General features: G+C 41.1%; 2 protein-coding genes across 4 annotated transcripts in view; one reads left to right on the top strand and one right to left on the bottom strand.

Moving 5' to 3' along the window:
- The window catches only part of slc25a15a (solute carrier family 25 member 15a), a 6,446-nt gene extending 4,405 nt beyond the window's left edge, over positions 1-2,041 (bottom strand). The window contains exons 1-3 of one of the 3 annotated variants that reach the window (XM_046075038.1): positions 1,435-2,041; positions 1,139-1,209; positions 376-634 (exon numbers count right to left, since the gene is read on the bottom strand). In XM_046075038.1, the coding sequence (XP_045930994.1) occupies positions 376-634; positions 1,139-1,193 (314 nt within the window). In that variant the 5' untranslated portion in view covers positions 1,194-1,209; positions 1,435-2,041. The remainder of the gene's footprint in view (positions 1-375; positions 635-1,138; positions 1,210-1,434) is intronic. The other 2 variants (XM_046075040.1, XM_046075039.1) reach the window with 2 other exon arrangements.
- A 1,184-nt stretch (positions 2,042-3,225) lies between these two features.
- The window catches only part of foxo1a (forkhead box O1 a), a 39,092-nt gene continuing 22,557 nt past the window's right edge, over positions 3,226-19,760 (top strand). The window contains exon 1 of the mRNA XM_046073603.1: positions 3,226-4,235. Within this exon, the coding sequence (XP_045929559.1) occupies positions 3,570-4,235 (666 nt within the window). The 5' untranslated portion in view covers positions 3,226-3,569. The remainder of the gene's footprint in view (positions 4,236-19,760) is intronic.

A 19,760-nucleotide genomic window follows, 5' to 3' on the forward strand; every position in this document is an offset into this window, starting at 1 on the left:
AATTCTAAAGTAATCGCTAAGTTCTCAAAATGCCCCCCAAAGTCATTCAGTGATATAGAATTGTGTGAATGTAGCATTGCACAATAGTGCATGGTGAAACGCTTTACTGCACAGGGTGTGGACCAATTCGTGGAAGACATTGAAGGAAGTGGGGATGATATAAATGATAACAGTAACAGGAAAAATGTATGACCGACACGATTCTAAGACGTCACACTGATGGTCTGCAAACTAAGCTATACAACTACAGTCTTGGTTCATATTAATATCTGTTATGTCACACAATATTGGTATGTCGAAATGTTCATCACCACAGCCAGTTATGGAGCTTCTAATGGATACACAAATAATTACACAAAATTGTCAGTGTCAAACCTGAGATCGGCCCCCTTATCCGTGTTGGACACAAAGCGGATCACATCCTGGCAGCGACCATAACTCACAAAGAGCACAGCATTCTCACTGATGTTGGCTATAAGGGCTGGGGTTGTGCCTTTGTAGAGACCACGTAGTCCCACCTGCCTGAAGGTCGACGTGAAGCAGTGGATGAAGCCGCGGTACATGGTGGGGAACGTCTGCATCTTCACCTTTGTGGTGTCAAACGGCTGACCGCTCAGCACACAAGCTGTACCACCTTTGGAAGGATTTCAAGAGATATCTTGTGTCCAAGGCAGATTCCAGGGAACAGTTTGAACACTTTTTATTGTCATGCATTAGGGCTGAACGATATGCAAAAAAAATCATATTGCAATTATTTTGACAGATATTGCAATTGTAAGTGGGAATGGTGAATTTTATTTTCACTGAAATAAAATTTTAAATTATGATGTGTTTTTTGCTGGAGTCTATATCAAACAAGCAAGTTCCCTTACGTCTGTAGAATATGATTTGTATGGGGCATCTCTGTTGCACCACAATGCTTAGTTTATAATGGTATGTTGAGTTGTGATACATTCATTAAAAATGCGATTTGGATATTGCACTTGGCGATATTACAATTTCAATATTATTTCTATTAAACTACAGGGAGATGAAACACTCAAATTAATGTATAGAACTTGTTACTGCAGTAGACAGAAAGATAGATAGATAGATAGATAGATAGATAGATATGGCTGATTAATTAAGGGAAACTCACCTATTGCTCCAGCTGAGAAGTCTATAATTGGCTGGATTAGGGGATGTGGAGCCATAATGATTGAAAAGATGCTGTGAACCCGAAACGTTATAGTTATTTAACAACCTTGGCTTTATCTCTTCACATTCAAATGCAAATACAAAACTGCAAGTGCTTGTATTTGTATTGTAAAAATCTGCTGAGATATAAGTACAATAAAGTCATAATAGAATTAAACCATTGAAAACCACAGAAAAAAGGCAGGAAAAAAAAAAAACATATTCTGTGAAGCAGATGCGTACACATTTCATTCTCACCTGTAGTAGTCTCCTCAGTGTCTTGCGGTTTCTCACTCGTGTGGATCTTAATATTTGTGTGTTCCCTTACATAGAGCAACTATGAAAACATTTATTGTACTACCGGCTGTCAGCACTTAGCACCACATGGGCACGCGATGAGCTCGACCTTGTCAAATAGACAGGATTAACTACACCCCTACCAAGTGAAGTCTCCTCATGAGCATTTAATGTAGGTTAGCTAAGATTTTCAGGAAATGAGGACAATGCTCAAATGTCCTATTAATTCAACCATAGCCAGGTGGAAGTTGAATGTCTTACTGTACTTCCGTTTTCTTAGCAACGTCTACTGTTGCAACAGGTCGTCTCCGGTGCACACTTTACTCACAGCAAGCGCACAAGGAGTTGCGTCATGCTCTCCAGAGGAAGCCACAATTAAACAGGAAAGAATACATTTTGAATCAAAGCATAATTAGAGATATTAATAGGCTGTTGCATTAATATAATCTCTGGACTTCCTGTCTTTAATATAACTGTTACACTATTATCTGATCGCTGTTGACAGTGATGACAAAAATATAGGCCTATATTTAATAAGCTTTACGTTTATATATTTAAACGTAATGTAAAAGTATTTAATTGTTAAACTAATAGGCCCTACCTTTTGTAGGCGACTCTATTTCTGAACTCTTAACTGTCTTTACGCTGTTGTTTTGTTGGAACAACAATGCATTTTATTTGACAGGTGATAAGTTACAGCCCAGAGTAGCCAAATTGATAAGTAACTAAATGAAACAAAATAGGGCATTGGTGATAAAAAAAAATCTTTCAGTGTGTTATTACGCCGACTAAATATAGAGCTGAATGCGGAAGAGATTAGATGCCGGTGTGACACCAAAATCTGTGACCCATTAGATACAAAGCCCTGATTTTTACTTCCCATTTGGGTCACATAATCTGATGGGTCACAGATTTTGCTGTTACACCTGTGTCGTCTCGTACAGTTGTAATGGCAGACAATGGCCACAAGATGTCAATAAAGGCCACAGTTGGCTGAAGACGCAGCTTCTAGTCCAACAAACCACCAGCATTGTGTTCACTACTGAGGATCCTCTGTTTTGTTGTGTCTTTCAAGTAAAAAAATCAAATCAACCTTTTCTTAATAGTGTGTGTTTTTATTTTCAGAATTATTGTATAATCAGTAGGCCTATTTTTTAAGATGTAGCCCTGTTTTATCTTTGTAGTACCCTCACTTTGGAGAAAATGTGTCCTTTGGAATTAAATACTAGGTTTTCCAAACACGGTGTATACTCTGTACTTTATATTATGTTGTGCTATGATTATTGGCTGTAGTAGGCTAATAGTAGTATTTATTTGGGTGGATAGTTAATTCAGAAACTGTTAAGCCTACTCATAGGGGGCAGTAGCCTACTGGGTTGCTGTCAAGCCAAAACTCAAGTTGCACATGGTAAAAATTACTTGTTGACATCTCCAAGAAATGGCAGATGGCAGATGAATTATCAAAAACTATACAGATGAATGATCAAAAACTATATTTAGGACCCTTGTTTTATCAAACAAAGGGATGACACAAATACAATGTTTTGTATTAGGCATATATCCAAACACCAATTTTAGGGAGGTGGGGGAAAGCAATGCAAAGCTCAATGTTTGGTCCCTCAGACTACTAGAGAAAAGAATGAAAACAAGGACCAACTCTGTCGATGTCATTCATTGGCGCCCTCCTTGTGTCAATCAAATGTGGGCGGTGTCAGCCAACAAATGATAGTTCCAGTAAGTCCTCACATGCTGTACAACACAGAGTCAACAGGCTGTTCGGGTAGCAGACGGAACATCACTACGACTGGATAACAAAAACAAACTAGAGGGTCAACACACTGTGGACACTTAGACAACTGTTTTTCACATGAGAGGCCTTTTTAGAAACATACTTTTTATTATTCTTAACACAGATTTTTACCGGCTTGGGATGTGACTTTCAGTGTAGATTTTGCGCCCAGGCGGAGCACTATTTTCCCGGACAGATTTATCTTGTGTTCGCTCACATTTCAAAGGCGAAGTTGCTACTTTTGAGGGGCGACAGGTTCGTCACATTTACATGACATTGTAACACTTGGCTCCGTCACTTTTCGACCATGGCGGAAGCGGCCCAGCAGCCACACCTGGTGGAAATCGACCCGGAATTTGAGCCCCTGTCGCGGCCCCGGTCGTGCACTTGGCCCTTGCCCCGGCCGGAGTTCATCAACCCCGGTGACTCCAACACGTCCTCGCCGGTACCGTCTGTGAAGCAGGAGCCCTCCGGCAACGCCGAGTTCATCAACAACCTTAGTCTGCTAGAGGAGACCGAGGACTTTACGGAGCAGAAGCCTGTCATCCTGTGCACTGATTTCCAGTGTCAGGAGAGTTGCGTCCACCAGCCACCCACACCGCAGCAGCAGCAGCAACATCAACAGCATCAGCAGCAACATCAGCAGCACCCGAACCCGCAACTCCCGCATCATCATCATCATCATCATCACCAGCAGCCGCAGCAGCAGCAGCAGCAACAGCAGGTGCCTCTGCTGTCCTCCCCGGTCGGCTCGTCGTCCACGGCGGCCGCAGCTGCCGCCGCTGCCCAGAGGAAGAGCAGCTCTTCCCGACGAAACGCATGGGGGAATATGTCTTATGCAGACCTCATAACCAAAGCTATCGAAAGTTCTCCAGAGAACCGACTAACTCTGTCTCAGATTTATGACTGGATGGTGAAGAGTGTGCCTTATTTTAAGGACAAAGGAGACAGCAATAGCTCTGCAGGCTGGAAGGTACGTTTGTGTTGTTTTTTTTCTCTTTACTTTTATCCAGGACGCACACTGTGTGAGTGTGTGAGTATGCGTGGTGGCAGTTCACAACATGAATACTGAATATGACTGCGGTCTGATAAATAGTTGCCTATGCCAGTTCTTGTATAAAGTTTTCCAGTGGGGCGTTTTGGTGTGTTTGTGATACTTAACAGTGGGTTCAAAGGGACTCAATCGTGCTTTATGCTATTTTTTCAAGCTCATGTGGGATCACGTGAACATCCCTCCAGGAATTTCTGGCTTTTCTGCGGTGTTTGATTGTCAGTTTATTGTGACTAATGCTCTCCGGTCAGGGTTTTTTTTTATCTCCATCATCCATTATCACTGTTACATCTCCTGCAGGGATTTCTGATCATATTTGCATATGATCCTTTATGTTGTTTTATCATTTTCTCTCATTCATGGTCTTGTGAAACCATGTTGGCCTATCCCTTAATTGTCATCTGTCCAGTTCATGGCACTTCAGTAAACTGACCAATTGCTACAATTACCTTAGACGGTCATCTGACTTCTCCCTGCAGTATGTGATTTATATGAGTCTGCTGACTCAACAGGGTTTTTTTTCACTTTGCCTTATTGCTTCCCTCAGTGTGCTATTCACAAATGCTGTGAGTTTTGGCTTGATATGTTTGAGACAGCTCCTCTCTCTGCTGATATTTAAAAAACTATGATAGGCTATTTCAAGGCTTAATCACACATTTCCACATAAGAGTGTGTTTCTTGAATGAACCTGTGTTTGGACGTCTGTGTCATAAGGAGATACCAAAGGCATTCATGTGTCCTGGAAACTGTCCAAAATATTACACAAGAGGGGACTTAAAATTTCTGATGTGGTGTGACGAGCCCTCCCACTGAACACTATTGAAGGGCGTAAACCTCCCCTTAGAGACACATAGTTTCAGTGGTGTCTGACAATAAATTGATGACAGTCTACTCTCCCAGTGGGAAGTCATACTGAGCCTGTATTCACACTGTGAGAGATTTATTACGGCTTCCCTCTGTAATAGGCTGTCTGGGTTGCCGATGAAATTTAAAGCAGTTGTGGAGTGTTTTTTTTGTATTCCCCTGTCAGAGCAGACTCCCATGTTTGAGTCATGTGCTGAGAGATGACACACTCATGTCAGTCACAAATGGCAATGAGAATTTCTTTTTGTAGGTCATACTGAATCACATAGACAGATGACAGAAAAATAATAATTCAGTCACAACTTTCATATTTTGCCATATTAATGGTTTTGCTTTTTTCTAAAACAAGTTTTGAACAGTTGAGTGGGCAAAAATGCTGTTTTCAACAACACCCTGCTACGTATTCATCCATTTGAACCAATTGTTTACAAAAAGCACAGAAGTCATGTTGAGCTTTCAGACCTAGTCCTGCCAGTCAAATTATATGAGAATGGAAAAACCCCTTCAGTGCGGCTGAAATACACACATTGAACAAAGCAGGCGCTGGGCAGACGCGTTGCTAGGGTGATGAAATTGTCCAAGTAGGTTTGGTCTTTTAAGGAAAAGCAACGTTTCCCGTTCATGATATACATTGGTACTTTAAAAGGTTCTACATCTATCCTACTCTATGATATTTTAATTTGTATGTACAATGTGCTTTTCTGATCACTCAATTAACCAGAGTGGCAAACAAACCAAACTTTGAGTGTACTGTATGTGTGTGTCCCTTTTATGGCCATCAAAGGATGGATTCATGTGGGAAATTAGAACTGAATACATCTATGAGGACCCAAGGATAATATTAAGAAATATTGAGGCAGCTAAAGAGGAAACCAAATAAAGAATCCATAGGTAGTGTGTGGTAAGGCAAGACTTCAAAACACAAACACCTACAGTTAGTCGCTTAGAGTCTGAGGTTGTGGAGTATCAACATAGAAAAAAAGACCATGAAACACCTCTGTCGTCAACACTTTCTCAGTGATAGGCTACTCAGGGACACTCACTGGTTACAGTGTAACAGTGTTATTATATGGCAGAGTGCAGTTCAGACAAGTGACTGTGAGTCAGCTGTATCTAGCATCATTACCTACAATAGTAGATCATTTACATCTTGTAAAGCGTGCGAGTCACAGTGACAAAGACTGGGAACATGTCTTTGTGCCATCATTAATGTACCTAAATAAACAGTGAAGTTTCTCAGTGTTGTTCCGTCCATTTAACAGTTATGTTGTGTGATTGGCGGCTTGGAGAGGGGCGCTCAGCCACCGCCTGGGCTTGCTGCTTATCCTGCCATGTTGGGGGTGTAGACTGAGTAATACTGTGGGAAAGCAAAGTGCCATTCACTGCTGTGAGGGGAGTTATTCATAGAACTCCCCTCGGTTCCACACAGGGGGGCTATCGCACATTGTCTCTTCAGAGCAAGCATACTTATGAGGCGGGGCGTGGGCCAGAGAGGAGCTGACGAGGTTGTCTTTTAAATCTTCGACTGCCTTGTTATATTTTCTCTCGGCTACAAGCGACACGACTGATTGTAAACATGGAAATATCTAAATTGTGTGCCAGACCTCATTCCAAAACACCAGCTTTCCAAATTGACTCTAGCAAAAGCACATAAAACAATCTTATATTTTAACTCTGCGAACCTTCAAGAATGAGAATGTTGAACGTAAAGTCATATCATACACAGACTGAATATTGTGGTGGCTTCTTTTGTACTTAAGACAGCAATCACGATGACAAGTCACAACACAAAGGCTTTGTTTCTGGGCATCACTGACTGTAAATTCACTTTACGTTCAAACTCTTTAACCATGTCCCTAAACAGACGGGGCTCACTTGAGGTGAACGGGCTGAAGCACATGATGTTTTCATTAATATATGATAAAGGCTGTCTGCACCGTAATTGTTTGAGGCCAAGCTTGTTTCTCAGTGCTGCAGATCCTCCACAGTCGTGTCTGAACTGAGTCATGACAGCCTCCACACTTCTCAGGCCGTCTGCGACAGTGTGAATTTTGAGGACAGTTGTGCCAGGTGGGACCAGCTTGGAGAAGTGTTCCCAAGTGGACTGGACACTGGGCCTGGCACAGGATGCTATCCAATAGGAAGAAGAACAGATGGCACAAATTATGTATCACCAAAGCTTTCTGCAGAGCTGGTTCTATATTTCTAAAATGTCCTGTTCCCCAGCAGACAGCCTGCTTTTTACTTTGTTTCCCGCCATAAAATGTTATTAATGTATGTATTTAGAGTATGTATGTATGCTTCAGGCTGCAACACACACACAAATTGCACACATGTATTAATACAGCACACATACCTACCAAAAATCTGTTCTTTCTTGTATTTCTCTACTATACGTACGTCACCACAGGATAAATATTTGGTTTCAGCCAGTGGAGCTGGATGGTTCAGGTGCTCTTTGATGTCAGTATCCAGATCAATTCGGTTGTAGGTTTTCTCTGTACACAGCGCTCTCTTGACCTGAAATTCCTCAGCCTACGCTGGTAAACACTCCCACGGATCTCAAAACAAACTGTGCCGGAGCAGACAAACACGCGGGTCCGAGCAGATTGTACAGCAAGTGACACTAAGGTCATTACCATGTAAATGCACCCATTGACTCCAATGCCTCTTAGTACAGTAAACACTATAGGTATCACAGAGAGGAGCAGCCCAGACATGAGTGTGTGAGGAATCTGGACACAGGACATGTATCTCTAATTTGAATTTATAATCAAGTCACCATTTCAGGGACCTGACTGGTGACTGATATTCAGAATGCGAGTTGTGTTGTTTTAATTTAGTTACATTGACAGTATAAAGAGTCCATCTGCGTATGTAAACCATCTCATAACCTTCAAGCTTCACTTTGCTGTAACCACAAGGTATTGACATGCGCATAAACGCATGTCAGGAAACTGAAACTCCATGAACCTGACTACAGACTGATTGATGCAGGCAAGAATATCGGCTGATGTACTGGCCCAGCTGATTTATCATTCTTGTTTTTACCCCCACTGCTTGTTTTCATTGAGTTCAGCTGGTTACTTACAAGACAGGTTACCAGAGACTGCATTTTAAACTTGCCATTGTACAAAGAAAAGCATTACTGAAGAAAACAACACGACGTGTAGCTTACAGAGCCATTACATTATGCAACAGCCTTTCAGCTAAGATTACTCAGCTTATAACTATAGCAAGATTTTAAATCTTATTGATAAAATGAGGCAATAAGGATGGATTGTTATATTATGGTATAGGTTGTTTTCACAACATAATATAAAAACCTTTACTCAATAACCAAGTGGTAATGACTGTTTAGCTATTCCAGTGAGTTAATCAGCTGAAAAGCCTTTTTAAATTGATGCAAAACTACTGCAAAATCAATACCTATCAAGCAGTCTGGCTCATTGATGTGCAACATTGTCAGCGATTGTTTAAAACAACCAATGGGTGTTAATGGGTGTGTCACATTGGTAATGGTTTAGCACAATCTCTGCTGGTTGACAGACATATATTGTCTTGTGGTTGTCTTGTCTGTATGTTGCCCAACCCTACTTGAACACACATATTAAATGTTATTCTAACTGCTTTAAGTTTAATTGATGGATTATTATGTATTTGAGTCACATAGCACCTCTGTTTTTTTATTTGCTTTAATTTGAGATGGTTTAACTTTTCTGTTGTTGACAGATTGTTCTTGAGTGCAGATGCAGAGGTGTATGTAATTGTTTTGTGTTATCTAAAATGTATTTCCCATGAACTCTGGTAATACGGATTAAAGAAATACAGAAGCTAAGAATTAAAGCATTCTAATCCTGAGTGAGCACAAAGCTGGTTGTACTTTATCACCAATCACAAACTGCTTGTTTCACAGGGTCTGAATGTTTATTAGTAGGACAGGGAGCTGGATAGAACAGCAGTCCTCCTGTTTCTACTGGTTCAACACACACACACACACACACACACACAGACACACACCTCTCATCCCCCTGAGGTAGTCGAGGAGTCCAACATTGGCATTGCCCCAAGACATAAGGGGCAGCTGTGTTTCTCAGGCAAAGAGCTGGAGGAGCTCTCCTCACCCTCCTCCCCATTTCCTGCCTGCGCTGCCTGCCTCTTCATTCCTGGTTTTCTGCACAAAGAAGGGCACACTTAAGTGTTTTGAAGGGTTAACGGACCCCCCATCGGTCAAATCACAAGGAGCTAACTGATCACTGTCTTCAGAGAAAAATTAAGAGAAAGAAAGAGAGAGAGAGCAGCAGATACCCAGAATGCTCTAAGTTCAGACTGGGTGACACTTGTTAAGAGTTGCATAACAAGACATTTACTGGAATCAGGGAGCCGCAGGCCAAAGTCTGGTGCCACTGGTTAGTCAGCGGAACTGTGAGGCACTGTGTTAGAGATATGTGGGACGCTAGTCTCATGTGTATGTGTGTGTGTATGCACATAACCTGGGCCTCATAATTAAAGCCCTGGTGCTGGCAGATGCACAGACAAGATGGCAGACAGACAGACAGGCCAACACAGGGAACATTCCAGCACAGGCGTTTATATATTTTTTATTGTGGCGTGATATTCTGACTTTTCTCCCCAACTGATTTTAATCCAGTATCTCCTTCCAACCTTTTATTTCCCACGTTGCTTTTCATATCACTTAGTGCTTTGATGTGCTGAATCACCATATCTGGCACACTATTGGTGTTAAAAAGCAGCTGCGAGTATTGATGAACACCACTTGTTAGTCTTTGATCTGCTCTGTGTAAGATGTCCTGGTAGATAATCAGACTGCAATAATGATTATTTTCATTATCAATTAACATATTGATTTTTTCCATTCCATTAAATTGACAAATTGTTGAGTCTGTATAATGTCAGAAGTGTAGAAATGCCCATCACAAGTTCCAAAAACCGAAGCTGACAATCTTAAAGATCAATTCATTTCTAATGATACCTATATGGTCATATGGCTTTATTCTGTGCTATTTGGAGCTTAGACAGATTTTTTTGGCTGCACCCGACCAGACTGCTGAGCAGTAATCAAGGTGAGACAAATCTAGTTCCTGTGTCACTAGCACACTAGTGGCAGGGTTAAGAAAAGAGGAACATCTTCCAATGAGTGATATTCCTCTACCAATTTTCTTAACAATATTGTCAATATATTTCTCCCATGATAGCTGACCATCAAGTGTGACACTATTTGAAAATATGTGGTCAATACAGGTTGCAATGGGTTGGGGAAACTGTGCCCATCCACACTGATTTGATTGAGTAACAGTGAGTAACTAGTAGCCCACAGATTATTTCACAAGCTCATGTTTTCCTTCAGTCCTGCTCCACATGTGTTTGCCTCTCAGCCCTGGCATTAGTACTCTCTGTTGCCTGTCTCTCATTTGCTCTACCAAGAAATATCTTAAGATATTAATCACTGAGTAAAACCTCAACAGACTGAAATAACAACAAGTCAGGAAAGCAGGTCAGTGTGACAGTAGGGATATCAAATGGTGTTTATGCCTGCGTGCGGTACATGTGTGTTTATTTATGCAGTCAGCCGTTCTGTAGCTATGAAATCCCATCACTTTAACTTCAAATGAGTATTGACAATTGATTGCACGTGCTGGTGCTGTCTGGGTCATTGTTTCACAGTAACCCTTTAACAGTATGTCCTGTGTATCATGGGAGGAAGCCAAGAGGCAACAACAGAAGTTGTGAGGCACATACCACATCATGTCTGCCTTCAAAAGTCCAGATTTTGTTAGGTCATTGCTCTGCTTGCCAGACTGGATTGCAGACGTAATGATATTCGTCACTCAGATGTCCACAAAAGATGCAGAACCCGTATAACATGCAAAAAAATGGTTATTTCAAAGATTTCTGTTGCTCTGCAGAGCAAAACAACCACATTATATCTGTTAATATGCTTTTTGATGGTCTGCCAAACATTAGTCAGTCAAGGGTTTTCCTGTTTCCAGAACTGTCTGGCTGCACCAGTCTGAGCCACTAAGAAGACAGCAGGGGAAAAAACATCTTTCAAATCCTTTATTAGCACACTTTGTGATTGTTAGAAATGTTGTGTAATGACTTTAAGTGCTTGTCATAGCAGAAAAAGAAAGTTTGGTTCTATTATACAGCTGTTGAATTTTAATCATTTTGAAAGCCACTGAATTTTAAGAATTCTGCATGTTTTTCAAGTTAGATAACCTATTTTCTATTTACATTGTTATACTCTATTATTTGAATGATATTACATTGCTTTTTGCTTTAAAACAGATTCGTTAGATTGAGAGCTCAATGAATTCCGGTATTTTACCAATGACGAACCAAATCCAACATGCAACATTTCTCTAAAACAGATAAAAATAAGTTAAACTTAATTTGAGCATGATCTATTAAAATGGGATGTTTACTGAGCTGAAGAATAATATGAGCATGTTAAATTTTCTTAGTGACGCAGCTGGTGCTACAACTGATAACTTCACACTTACAGAGCCTTTATCTCACTGGGAAGGACCCAGAAAAATCCCCGTAAAGTGCCCCTTTCATTTAGTCAATCGCAAATCATGTCAAATGTGTACATGGGTGTTTCCATCCACCTCACACACTGGCATCCCACAACCCTGCAGCACTCCTGCCAGTGTTTTGTTTTGTCAGTTTTTTTTTCTGGCCATAAACCAGAGGACAGATCATTGAGAGTATAGTGTCCAGAGACCAGCAGAGAGTAGAGCCTCATTCAAAAGGACAGAGGAAACAGAGTTGCCCACACAGGCTGCAGCTTACTCTGTTGAAAAAAATAGAGTTGACATCCAGCACCGTAGTCAGGTAAACAGTCATTTAGGATGAGTCAGATTGTTTTGTTTTTCTCAGTGCGGGTTTTGGTAGTAGCAGGCTGAGAGCACGTGATCATCTGTTTTGGCAGTGGGTTTGCCCAGGCATGGCAGTTTTTTTCACAGAATATGCTGTTGCTCTGTCTGCCATCACAACTTCTCATCAGTCAGAAAACTTGGAAAAATCTCCTGTGGGGTTAACAGGAAAACCTCCGCATTGTTTTATGGCTTGAGAAGAGGAACTGTTGGATGGAACAGGGATTTTGAACAATTTCACCATTCAAATGAGAAGTGAAAGCCCTCAAGGCTTCTTCACACATGAAAAATGTGGTGTCCCGTCAGTTTCTCATAGCTTATGCGTGGATGTGAACTGGCTGCAGACACACAGGGAGTGAGTAGAGCAACACTTTTACGGGACCGCTCACTGCTGAGGGCCCCAAACCACAGGCATTACCCAGACCCACATTGTTGTGCAATTCCCGCCCTAAAGCGATTATGCACGGTGCCTGTCAGACTGGCCCGGCATTATCACACAATCACACATGCAATCAAGCATGTGTCATTGTGTTCACATACATGAACGCTTACTGGAGGTCTGCAGCTGGCTGGCATGGGTGGAAATTTAAATATGCACTTTAATCAGAAGTGCTGTAGCGGATTCCCTGCTGCTGTTGTCACTGGAACTAATAGTTTGTTTTGAGGTCAAAGTGCGTAACATTGTTACTGAACCGCCCTTAGGAGTGTTCAATTTTGGTCTGCATTGGTTTTTACAACATTGCAGCACTATTGTCTTTGTTGTATAGCGAGGCTCTTGGCTGACGTAGTGTTTATAAAAATAAAAGAACGCCTCACAAGGTTACCAGCAGTTAAGTTTCACGTGGCATTAACTTCTACGAGGACATAAAAATGTCCAAATTAGATTTCTGAAGCAAGTTTGTTATTTATCACTGATAGCTACTGGATATAAACATCGATGTTTTTGAGGGTAGATATACTGTATGGTTTGGCCTCTTTACTTTCCAGTGTGGCTCCCCATTCAGGATTATTGTGTTTGATTCTAGAAAATATGGCAATGCCAGTCAGGCAGATTAGACGTGTAACCACGTGTGGACAAATTTTTTCTCTCAATGAATCATTCATGTCCTGGTTGAAGTAAGTGACAAGAGAGATACCGAAGAAAAACAGAATGTGTTGACGACATCCAGAATCATTATTTGTGTAAAACATAATTTATACAACTAAACATTTTTCTCTATCTCTCCTGGGGACAAAAAAGAAAAAATCTAAAAAAACTCTATGATCTCAGGAAAAAGTTGCACATAATAAAGTGGTCCTTTGCTATTACTGTTATTAACATTATCTGTCTGTATGATATTTTAAATATTTTCAATGTTAGCACATGTAGTTGGCTGCAGTGAAGTGACTCTCGATTGATCTCTTAAGAATTATCTGCTCCTCTCCTTTTAAGAGATGCACATTTCAGCCTTTGATTTCAGCCCATGACTGACAGGAAGTGGGTGCTTTGAAAGCAGTACAAGGTATGCAGTACCAGGGTAGTGATGTCATCACGAGAGGAAGCAACACTGAGCGTGACGCCAGATTCTGTGGCTTCTTCCTCTTCCAGTGTTTACCTCATTTTATTTTTCATTCTTCCTCTTAGCTACACTCAGGGCTCGGAAATTAATCAGTGATATTGCGTTTCATGCCTCTAAATTATCATTTTAAATTCTTATATGGAGATATTGTGGTTCACACTTAACATAATAAGCCAAATGATACTGTATGGACTTAAATAGAGCTAAAGTAAATGCTGGATCGAAGCTTTGGTTTACTCATGTGCAGCTCCTGTCCTGACCTGTACTGGTGCTAGCTTATTGATGGCACCTCTAACTGGGATGCCAAGTCCAGGTCTTGGTGACCTGGTTTAATGTCACACTTGCTGTCTGCTGTCCCTCACAAAAATGTGAGCCTTCACCACAACCAATAAGGTTTTTTCACTGGAGGAGATTTTAAATGTTGGCCAGCATTTCTGTAGTCATATGTATTGATCCACTAGTTTCAGAGGAGAACACATTTTTCATCTTATGATCACTGGACTTTTTTCAAACAGCAAAATGAACATATAGTAGAACAATGCCACTTTCCTTAAAATACCTTTATTTAGCATACCAACACACTTAAAATATATTGAATGTGTGTCATCTAAAGGAATTGGTATAATAGCAACAAGGCCAAATAACAAGGACGCTTGTGATAGTAAAAGAAAAACTGGATGTAACTGTTAAACATAGCCATATTTTTATGCTAAACAAACTGTGGTTTGCATATCAAAACATGTGAAGATACCTTTTGAAGATAACCATGTCAAAACACAACCATTCTCTTTAAAAACACTTGTTCACTTTAAAGTCCCCCAGCGCTCCTTCTGTGAGATTCACATATATTTATTTATGTTGTGATGTGTCACTGTTATTTCCTTTTCACAATGAGCCCATGAAAAAATAAGCACTTTGGGATAAAAGCAATATAATGACTACTACGTCTCAGAAGGGTTTTGTCCCTGATTGTTTGTTTTTTTGTTTTGTGACAGCACACGAGTCATTCTAATTTAGCAGTTAAGTACATTACAGCAACGTAGAGACATACAGACTGCTTTATGCGCATTTTACATCTTTAATTAGAGTTAAAAGCATCATGAATGGCAGCAAAAAACTATATCATTTTATCCCATGATTAAACCGCAGTCCTTCAACCAAAGACATGTGGCCATTACTCGCTCAGTCTTGTACAATGCAAGCAAATGACCTCCACAAAGAGAAGAAAGCTAAGAAGAAGTCTGCTTTTTTTCTGGAAAAACAACATTATGGTCTTTGGGACTTCAGACTGACGTTAGTGTCATTTAGTAACATTATAGACAATATATGCCCTCTTTAACACTTTTTCAATTGCTAATCTGCAATGGACATTTTTCTCTATTTTACCATTACTCATTATGCACATTGTTGGTAAATAGCCTTTTTCATGATGGTTTAGAACTAACTTATGTCAGTACTTTATAGTATACTAAAACAACACAGTAAAAAAATGAGAAATAGCCTCAACTGAATGGATATTTATTATTGGAAACAAAACTAGCCATAAAAACAACTCAGGGATATCCCCGTGTTTACCAGGTTGAACGGGGGTAACCTGCGTATAAATATAACCCCCCAGAACACTCCCCCTACCCTCCCTTCCTCCCATGGTGGGTCAGGCCTATGGGCGCAGGCTGCCACACAGGCACCCAGCAGTGGTCCACACACTGCATCTTTATCCAGGCAAAGCAGGCAGCAGCCCAGCCCAGCCGCTCTGCTGATCAGAGGCGAAAAATATCCCCGCTCCACAGACACAGCTCTGTGCTTTTACAGACTCACATTGTGTTGCACATAGCAACACATGCACATATTTTAGCATAGTAAGCTTAGCTAGCACAACCCGGTCCCTGTCTGTACACATGAGCTGTGTGCTGCTTAAGTCTGAGACAGGAAATCATCGAGCACACGAGAGAGCCCTGCATGTAAACCCCGAGCTCTGATTACTGAAAACACGCTTTTAAAGGGACACTGTTTTAAAAGTACATGTAGTGTATCATAAACAACTTAAAAAACACATAGCACAGAAAAAAAATACAAGAAAGGGATGTGAATCATTCTGTCAGTTACTCTCTCACCACCGCAGCCAATGTTTTTGGGCCTTCCAGGTCAGGGGACAAAAGGGCAGTGTGGTCAATAAAACACTTTACCTTGTAACATAAATCTGTAAAATGAAAACATGATATGATCGTATCATTACAATGCAATGACATAAAAAGTCAATAAATGATAATATTGAATTTTCACCCAGAATAAAGTCCACATTTCTTATTTCTTCAACAGAGCTGCCATGGAGCAGCTGAATGCAAATTTAAATTGACAACTTGACCATTGTTATGAAGTAAAGACATTTGATTTCTGTTCTAGATCTGTAGATGTTTTTTAATTACTGAGGTGGATCAATTGTTTTTAGAAATGACTGAGATGTTAATTGCCAAAGAACCAACTTTAGTCAACTTCTCATATTTTTCTTATTGGCCTGGTGAATTGAAAACAAAACAAAAAACAGATTGGATTTCAAGGCTTATTGCCAATAAACACAAAAAGGTTGGTCTGCTTTTTGACTGTTTGACTTGTTGATTATGTAGTTTAAAGTTTGAATATATAGTCACTCACTCACTCATTCAGGCAAGATTTCATTTGGTCTGATTTGTAGAATGTCAGACCTGGCCAAACCAGACGAAATAGCAGATAGTTTATTATTCTCTCACCAAGTTCTGTTTGCTTGGATCCATAATGAGGGCAAATCATAAGTGGGGAACTGTTTCTAAGATGCATAGTAAGAGCTTTATCCGCCATTGTAATCCTGCTGGAAAAGCCTACCTGGACAAGGCCCCTCTCTTTCCTTTTCCTCTTGTTTTGCCCAGTCAGACTACAGAGCTTTGATTAGGAAGTTGTGGCTCTTGAACCCACTGTTTTCTTCAGCCAGTCCCTTGCATTGCACCATCCAGGGGCTCATTCTGCATTGAAACCAGAGGCATCAGTGGGATCAGTATCAGGACTGGCCAGGTCTTCCTGTGCGATACAATGCAGCAGGAAATTTGCTAATAGCTCCTACACTCCACCACCCATCTCACACTATCATACGCCGATGAAAGATCCTGGAGTGTCAGTGGCTTTGCTGCTTCGAATCGTATACAAAAAACCACTCACAGACTATTTATCATTTGTCTGCAGCAACTGTGAGACTGATCAATCTTAAGCTGAACCAGTCATCATCCGCTCAGGCTTCCAAGTTCAGCTGTATGTGTTTGGGGGGAGGGCAGTTGGGTGCACTCAGATTCCTTGCAGAGGATTGTGAAAAGGAGATCCTGCCAAGAGGCTGTCAGTAAATACATTTGCAGACAGATTTGCTTCTGCATGACTTGCATTTTCTGCCTTTCTATCTACGTCTTACGATGGTCATTTAACTCAGCATCTGACAATGACCATTTTGAGGAGGTACTTTCCTTGAAGTCATAGACTGCTACTTGGGCTCACAGAACTCTAAAGTGAATTTAAGGAGCTCCACACTGTGCGCTCTGTGCCCGGGCCTCCTCTATTCCCTCTCTTTGCCAAATTGAATTATTGGAGGATGACGTTAGCTGGTGAGAAAAGGACCCTTTTTGCATAAGTATGCAATTAGTTGTGGCCAGTAGTGTACGTGCATGATGTCCCAGAGGAGCGAGTGAAAAGTACAAGGGAGGAATAGAAGACTGGGAAGGGGGCGGGATGGAGGGAGAGGGCAGAGATGATCTATTTCTGGTTTAAACCATATCCTAGTGTTATTTTCCATTTTTAATCTCAGACCTTTTTTAAAACAGAAGTTGTGGCAAACAGATTTCTTTTTATATCGCTGCAAACAGTGACACATTTATGCTTTCCCGACCAGTCGAACCTGAGGGGTTGTACTGTGCTGCTCGCTGCTACGCAACATTAATGACAACAATCATTTCCTTTTCTACGGACTGTTTTAATGAAACCGAGGGTATAAATAATAAAAAGGCCCAAGGCTTTACATTTCCTGTGCTCTGCTTTTTATATCCACTGCCCTTTATGATCTTTGTATTGACTTTAGAAATAGGTCAGTGATTATCACCGGTCAGTTCAATATTGGTGCTGATGATAACCTATCAAACTGCAAACACATGAAGTCATCACTGTCTATTCAGATTGCTTTGTGAATGTAGTAATGTGAGGGTGTATTGCTTTGTTTTTTGCATATGTGTGTGTGTGTGTGTGTGTGTGTGTGTGTGTGTGTGTGTGTGAGAGAGAGAGAGAGAGAGAGACAGAGAAAGATTTCTTGTGTGTAGCTGAGCATGTGTGAAGATCAATAAACCCAGACTGTTTCCTTTAATATCCAATAAAACACAACACTAAATAACATACCACATACCAGTTTGAATGATTTTCCCAATGACCAAATATCCCTGAGGCAGATAAATCCCTCCAAAACAAAATAAATTTGGACTTATTGCTACAAAACTCCATTCAAGAACTCAGAAACTGATCAAAGAACCAGCAAATAAGAATACAGATCTGGTATTTGATGTCAGCTTTCAGTTGTTTTTGGGACCACAGACACTTTTGTCTCTGACCAAAACAATGATTTGAAGTTCACTCATAGTATCTTTAGCCAAGAAGAATTGACTCTATAAAAATAACTATTGCCTCTCTTGCTCATGTCTGCGCTGCTCTTCACCTCCAGGGTTCATCACTGTGATCAACCTCTACAGCCAGTTTACCACAGTGAGCCTTCTTTTGCGAACCTGCCGTCATAATCTAATGGAATCAGTTGTAATCGGCCTCTGTATCACAGAATACTAAGTATATCTGACATGAAGGGGAAAAACCTGCCACAAGCGTATCTTTTGATTACTTTGGGATCCCAGTGAGTGGTAGTTCCCCTTCACTTGGCGCCCCGCCATCTCACCTGTGGCTGCGTGCTCAGCCCAGTGCTGTTGTTAAAGCAGACTGACCTGCTGAGCTGGTGTTAGGTTAATTACAGGTTTACACATTTTCTGTCTTACCCACACTGCTTGAACTCAGCCATACTCAGCACAAAGGTCCAGACATGACCAAGCTACAGCTTTAGGGCTTCTTACTTTGGCGATTAAGAATGGTGCGCTACACACTCAGGTTGTCCTCATCACGGCCGCAGACATTACACAGAAAATAGTTAGTTACAGTACAAGAACACACCTACTGTTAAGATTGAAACCCGGGTAACGAAAGGTGAAAAAGGCTGTTCAGGACAGCACCGTTTCTCTAATGAGTTCAGTGGAAATAGTGCAGGGAAACCACATTTTTTCACTTTCATCGGTTCCATGTCTCTGGTAAATGCATGTGAAACTTCTCAGAGAAATGCTGGCGTGTGAGTTCGTGCCTGCTGCACACTTTCAGTAAGTGAGGAGGGAGCATTGCAGCAGACACTTAATACCTATAGCTGTATGGGTTTTGCAGCTGAGGTTTCACTTGTGGCTTCACTAGATTCAAAGCAGCCCTGCAAGTAGGTGGTGTTGCGCTCTTCTGGGGATTTTTTCATTAGACGAGTTGACATTTGAGCAGCTCTGAGAGCGTCAGCACCTCGGTCAGTGTGCCAGCATCTGTCCCCAGTCTTCTGCAGGTACTTTGCTTGTGTCTGCAAGAGAAAGTAGAGGATGCGAAGGAAGGAAAACAGAGAAAAGGAGATGAGGAGAGGAGAGAAAGAAGGACAGGATAAGAAAGGAAACAAGATGGGAAGAGGAGAAGGAATAAAAAACAAAGAAGAAGAGATGAGGTTGGAAGGACGGAAACAAGCTGAGGAGATGAGAAGAAAGGAAAGGAGGTGAGAGGGAGAAGGAATAAAAGAGATGAGATGAAAAGAGAAAGGAAGAGGTGAAAAGAGACATGGCAAGGCAGAGGACACGAGAAGGGGAGAGAGAAGGAAAGGGTGATGTACCGAACACTGTGGCCTTTCTGTAGTGCTGCCAGTGAGATAGTTTAAACCAGCACAGTGTGTTCTTTACTGATCCATGCCCACTCTGATACACACAACCTCTCTTTCTCAATTTCTTAAATAGCCTACATGCAAAACACATTCTTCTGCTCTGTCTTTTTCTCTCTCTCTC

Source organism: Micropterus dolomieu, linkage group LG17 (assembly GCF_021292245.1).
Source record: "Micropterus dolomieu isolate WLL.071019.BEF.003 ecotype Adirondacks linkage group LG17, ASM2129224v1, whole genome shotgun sequence".
NCBI classification, from domain to species: domain Eukaryota; kingdom Metazoa; phylum Chordata; class Actinopteri; order Centrarchiformes; family Centrarchidae; genus Micropterus; species Micropterus dolomieu.